Source organism: Chaetura pelagica, unplaced genomic scaffold (genome assembly GCF_000747805.2).
Source record: "Chaetura pelagica isolate M959 unplaced genomic scaffold, ChaPel_1.0 scaffold280, whole genome shotgun sequence".
Classification (NCBI taxonomy): Eukaryota; Metazoa; Chordata; class Aves; order Apodiformes; family Apodidae; genus Chaetura; species Chaetura pelagica.
In genome coordinates, this window is record NW_009951788.1 from 161,290 (window position 1) to 167,656 (window position 6,367).

The window sequence follows — 6,367 nt, forward strand, 5'->3', positions numbered from 1 at the left end:
CTGGGGTTCCAGGCGGCTTCTGGTGCTGCTGCAGGGTTTCTCGGGCAGGCAGAGAGCACCGGCCTGCAGAACTTGCCGTCTTTTATAGATCAGAAATCACTGTTCAAGTAAAGTACCACTGTTCAAATTAGCCAATTAGCACTGGCCAGGTGTGTACTCTGTCAGAGACAGTCTTCTACCTACTGTTCATTTTTCTGCCAGTTATCATAACACTTAATGCTCTTTTCTTGCTGTGGACTTACCTGATAGAGCAAGGGGCCTGTTCCAGTCTGGTTTTGGCTAAATCAGCAAAAAGACACCACTCTTACTTTGCTGGCATGAAAGGCATTTTGTTCAGTCTTATGTGGGGGGAGAGAAAATGGACTGTTCCCCACACCCTGGTTTGTAGGTGTACTTGTTGCTAATAAGTCTTCTCATGACGTAAGTCAGTACAGTTGCACACTGGGACACTCAATGCTTTTGCTAAATTGTCAGTCATTCACATGCAACATGAGCTTCATTCTAAAACCTGAAGATAGGGTAAGCAACAGAAAAGTAGAGACTGCAGAATATGTTTATCACTATCATAGAAATATGGTTTGCCAATCAGCAGACCTCCCATATATCACTGACTTAATTCCTTGCTTTCCCACACTATCACATCATAGACATAATAAACTGAAACTTCAAACTAGTTTAATTTCTTTGCTGGGACTCCTATAGAAGCATAAGCTGGGACCTAAGACCTAGCACTGTTCTATTAATTACAGGAATTTATAGCAAAATAAAAACCAAGAAACTGAGCTCTTGAAATCTATTGCTTTTATTGAAGTTTTATAGTGACATATAAAATACAATGTATTATCAAGACACTTATAAAAATCAATAGAGGCACTGTAACAAGTGCATAAGAAATATCAAAACAGATTTGCGTCGATGATACAGACTCCAAGGGAATCCTGTCCAACTGTATCAAAAAGGAACTTCTTAGCAGTCTTCTCAGTAGTTTGTCTTCCTATGAGCTACTGCTCATTGTCCTTGTTATTCCCTTGGGCCTTTTTCATAGAACTGTTACATAAGAACAGAAATATAACTACCTACAAAGTCCCTATTGGCTTAAGGCACAATTATGTTGTAGATTTCACCTGAGACTGTAAAAAGGTAGTAGTTCCTTGAATAAACATCCTATTTGGGGAAAATTAGGTTAAAATAAATCAAGTTAAAGGTAAGTCAAAGTCCAATTCAGCAGTATTGCAGATGCTGTCAGAATACACTTCTTTTTGCACTTCCCTCCATGTCAATATTTGCTCTGCCAGGTCCTCCAACTCCATCACAAGTACCTCTGTTTTTGTCAAAGCAGTGTCCTGAAGCAGAAAAGAGCTGGATTTCAACTCTATGTATCCTGTCAATCTAGCCACACAAAAATAACCTAAAAATCAAAGACCATTAAATTATTAATACTGAAGGAGACAGATGGCCCAGTTCTTTTGCTACTCACCATGTTCTTTATGACGTTTGGTATCTCAGGGATGCTTCTTAAGGTCTGCAAATGACTTTCAAGCTTCTCAATGAAAGTCACAGCCTCAGCCAACAATTCTACTACGTACCTGTAAAGAAGAATGAGCCCTCTACTCAAAAGTTGTGCAAAACCATTGAGGATTTAATACTTACAAGCTCTTATTTCTTTCCCCTGTGGGTTTTCTTAGTCCTCCAGTTTTATGCAAGCTCCTAAACATCTCATTAATTTTGCTGCAATTACACTTCTTTTATGACTCTCAGCATCAAGTAAGGCAGGAAATACAGATTTGCACTCCTCAGTAACTGGACTAGATTTTTAGACCACGAGAAGAAGTATTGTATTTTTGAAACACGTACTTTGCAACTGTGAATTATGTACAGGCAGGCACAGAACACAGAATTATTCTGAGCAAGTCATGGTGCAAGGAAGACATCAAATGCTAAAGTAACAATTCCTACCTATGGAAAGCATAATGAACCAATTATTTCATATATGTTTAAAACAATACATCGCAAATTGTGGTGTCATCTTCAGAAGACCAGTAATTAAGCAAATATTCATAAAACACGTATCACTACCTTTCTATGAATTTAGCAATGAGTAAACTACTAGCTCTTAGCTGACATTCTGCTACTATTTTGAATTCCTATTCTTCTCAATGGAAACATGAATGAAAGCATGTGATTTTTACTGCCTGTTAGTTCAAATCAATTTGATTTCACACAAACAAAGAACAATTATTTTAGAGATGCCTACTTGTGGAAAGTAACCTCAATAGGCAGGCTCTCTTGACATCTGGGCTTTATTAACCTCTTCCTAAGAGCCCTCTTCTCTTTCAGTACGGCTTCCAAGTGTCTGTTCATATCTTGCAAAATCTCGCATTTTTTGCCTATAAAATAAAATTGTAAGTTGAAACTGTCCTGCTAAAACAACTGCTAAATTTATTCCAGAAAAAGACAGTCTGATCTATTGCATTAGACAGCTTATGTTCAAGAAAGGTATCACTAATCAGAATGACTTTTGTTGGTGTGTATAGGACTTATTATCAGCATGCTACTCGAAGTTGTAATACCTGCTTTTTAGAAATAGCTTTAATTGTTTTACATTACTTATAGTTTTAAGGAAACTGTCTTTGAGATGAAACCAACTTCTTAACCTGTACTGTAGCACTGAAGCATTACAATATATTTCACAGGCCTAACACAAAAGTAGCAAGCTAGAATGTTTTAAGCATCCACCAAATCATAATGGGAAAAGTGCAAAATAAAGAAAGGAACACATATGGTCCTAAAATACTAAAATGAAAATCCCAAGTAATTGTAGGGGCATATAGATGCAGCAGAAATACACCAAGTTACTGGAAAAGCAGCATAAGTAGGGCCAAGGGAAGCAAATTAGGTTTCTGATGGTCTCACAACTCCTGATGCTCCACTGACCCTGAGGAGCTGACCACACACACAATTTTGTTGGAAAAGGAGTTACACGCAGAGCTTCTACTGAGACAGCAGAATGTGCAAGTCAAAATAGCATGAAAGCATTCTTCAGGGGCTAACAAAACACCTGCAACCTCTAAGAAACTACCAGTGGAGACAGGAGACAGCTGCAGCAACTTCTAGAATCGTCATGTAGTCATGAGAAACATTAATCTGCTGATGATGTAATTTAATAGTCTTGGTTTTTCCATGGTACATCTGCACTTACCTAAGTAAAAAGGGTGAGCGATGTCTGCTGTCTCCTTCTCCAGCTGCAGAATTTCAGTTTTCAGTTTCAACTACATTAACAACATTAAAGGAAAATGCATTTTTAATATACTTATCCAGATATTGTGGACTCTCTTAAGTGGAGGAGAAAGTGGGAGCATAGAGCAGAACATGTGTATGAAAGAGTGAGCATTTGCACATTACAATGCTTTCTGGAGTGTTTCTACTACTATACAGAGTTTCTTTGGTCAACAGGAAAAGACAAAAAAAACCCCAACGTGAACAAATTAGTGATCTATTGGGAATTTGTACTGGAAAAGACAGATCTTGCAATTTGTTCCTAAAACACAGAAATTTTTATCTCCTACAAAGCAATTTCACAGTTCATATTCTACTAAAGAACCTCTCACAGTCCCAAGTTTCCTCCTTCTAGCAAATATTGGTTTGGGTTGGGTTTTTTTAGCTGTGGGAGAAGCTCTGTCAGGTAAAACTCCTCACTTCCACAGAATCACAGAACCACTGAGGCTGGAAAAGACACCTGGGATCACAGAGTCCAACCATCATCCCTGCTCTACAAAGTTCTCCCCTAAATCATCCAAATCCACCAACACCACATCCAAACAACACTTAAGCACATCCAGGGATGGGGACTCAACCACCTCCCTGGGCAGCCTATTCCAGTATCTGACCACTCCTTCTGCGAAATAAAATTTCCTAATGTCCAATCTAAACCTCCCCTGTTGCAGCTTGAAGCCATTCCCTCTTGTTCTGTCGCTAATTACCTGTGAAAAGAGATCAGCACCAGCCTCTCCACAATGACCTTTCAGGTAGTTGTAGAGACTGATGAGGTCTCCCTTCAGACTCCTCTTCCCCAAACTAAACACTCCCAGCTCCTTCAAGCATTCTTCATAAGATTTACCCTCTAGGCCCTTCACCATCTTCCTTGCCCTCCTCTGTACTCTCTCCAGCACCTCAATATCTCTCTTGTATTGAGGTGCTCAAAACTGGAAACAATACTCCAGGTGAGGCCTCACCAGTGCTGAGTACAGGGGGACAATCACCTCTACTTCTGCTGGTCACACTATTTCTAATTCAAGCCAGGATGCCATTGGCTTTCTTGGCCACCTGGACACACTGCTGGCTCATATTCAGCCCCTTGTCAATCAGAACCCCCAGGTTCTTTTCTGCCAGACACTTTCCAGCCACACCTCCCCAAGCCTGTAGCGTTGCCTGGGGTTGTTGTGTCCCAAGCGCAGGACCTGGAACTTGGCCTTGTTGAAGCCCAAACCATTGACATGAGCCCAACAAGGCAACCAACAGGTTGTCAGGCAAGACCTGCCTTTCATAAACCCCTACTGACTGGGCCTGATCCCCTGGTTATCCTCTACATGTCTTCTAATAACACTCAAGATGACAAATAAAAGGGAGCAAGGTCTGGGTCAAACTCCCACAACCAAAAATCCGTTTAATATAAAGTCCTCTCATCGAGGACATATCAGATATTAAACTGATAAGAACAGATACTACACTTGATCTTAGCCAAGAGGCCGAGAAGTGATTTAATTATTTCCACTTGTAGAGCAGCAGATGCCTCCTTGTGGCTGAAAGAGTTGTGGTCATTTTGGCTACCCAAGAGAAAACTGAGGAAAGTACAAAAGAGGATGACATCAGTCTCTCAGGACACACAGAGAACTGTTGCTTTGCTTTTCCTGATCACTGAGAAGAGGACAAAACCAAACTTGCTTCATTTGTCTCATACTGAACATGTGCCAGAGAGTACTTTCTATGTGGAACCTTCCAGCAAAAGAGACTAAGTAGCCACCTCACTGGGTGCTGGAAGCTGTTCCTTCTGCTGGTCAATACAGGATGATGCCAGCTGTTAAGCTCATTCTCAAAAAAAAAGTAAATGGTGAGTTTGTCACCCTGCTTTGCAGTAAGGCTTTGTAGCTGCTGGAGCCCATATTGTGGAACTTCATAAACAGTTTTCTGTACCAGCAAACAAATGCCCAGAAAACTATGATGATAGAATACAAGCCAACAACCATTTCAGCCAATAGGAAATGACTGAGGTTACTTCTTGCTCACCAATAAAATGGTCTAGTTGCCTATAAAGAAACACGTTTTTGTGAATATACATCAACTACAAGCTCTTATTTGTTGTTTGGTTTCCTCAGAAAGCTTCAGGTAGCACTTCAGCCAAAGATGCAAGCTGCTGTGTCTTTCCACTTATGCTGAAAACTTGTTTCATCATTTTATTCTTTTCTTTGTGACAACTCAGTCCACTTGGGAAAAGTGCTAACTGTTAAACCACTAAACTGTTAAAAGACCCCAAGTATGAAACAACAGCACATTGCAGTCCTCATGAGATGACATGCATTATAGAATCATAGAACAGTTTTGGCTGGAAGGGACCTAAAGGATTGTCTAGTTCCACCCACCCCCAAGGACAAGGACAGGGACACCTTCTACTAGATCAGGCTGCATAAGCCCCATCCAGCCTGGCCTTGAACACCTCCAGAGAGGGGGCTTCCACAACTTCCCTGGGCAACTCGCTCTGGTGCCTCACCACCCTAACAATAAAGAATTTCTTCCTAATGTCTAACCTAAACCTACGTCTTCCAATTTAAAACCACTACCCCTCTTCCTGTCACTACACGCTCTGGAAAAATCTTTAAGTATTGAAGTGTTGAATGTCCCGTGACAACAGTAAAGGCTGTACCTCACTGATTTCAGCTTGCATGTTTGCCATTTTTTCCATCTCTGAGAATTTCACAAAGCACGGGGCTTTTCTACAGGTTAAATCCAATGTCTCCTGCAAAAGGAAAACAATGGGGAAAAAACGCAGTCAGCAGAAAGAACATAACAGGCAGACTTTCAAGACTGGCTTTTACTGGTCTGTTAACCTCTCGCACTATGTAAAGCAGCACATTCCAGCTGGGCAACGCACAGAAGATCCGCACTGTTTGGGGAACACGAAGTTTCGCAGAGGGCAGCGCGGGCACCGACAGCGCAGCCGCCCCGCTGCCGTGCGCTGGAGGCCTCACAGAGCCCATCCCTTCGCTCCAAAGACACCCGAAGGCGCCGTTATCCCCAGGAAGGAAAGCCGCAGCCCCGCAGCCGCGCTCCCGGGCTCTGCCTCCCCCGTCACGCCCGGCTCTCCCGCTTACCT

At 41.7% G+C, this 6,367-nt stretch overlaps 1 protein-coding gene across 1 annotated transcript; it reads right to left on the reverse strand.

Annotated features, from left to right (window-relative positions):
* Positions 1-1,193: 1,193 nt before the first annotated feature.
* On the reverse strand, positions 1,194-6,251 carry HAUS2 (HAUS augmin-like complex, subunit 2). The gene is made up of 6 exons (XM_009997878.1): positions 6,090-6,251; positions 5,918-6,016; positions 3,200-3,269; positions 2,255-2,387; positions 1,478-1,586; positions 1,194-1,343 (listed from the first exon to the last, which is right to left on the reverse strand). Exons 1-6 carry the CDS (start codon positions 6,249-6,251, stop codon positions 1,194-1,196), a joined length of 723 nt encoding a protein of 240 aa, XP_009996180.1.
* Between the last annotated feature and the right edge of the window lie 116 nt (positions 6,252-6,367).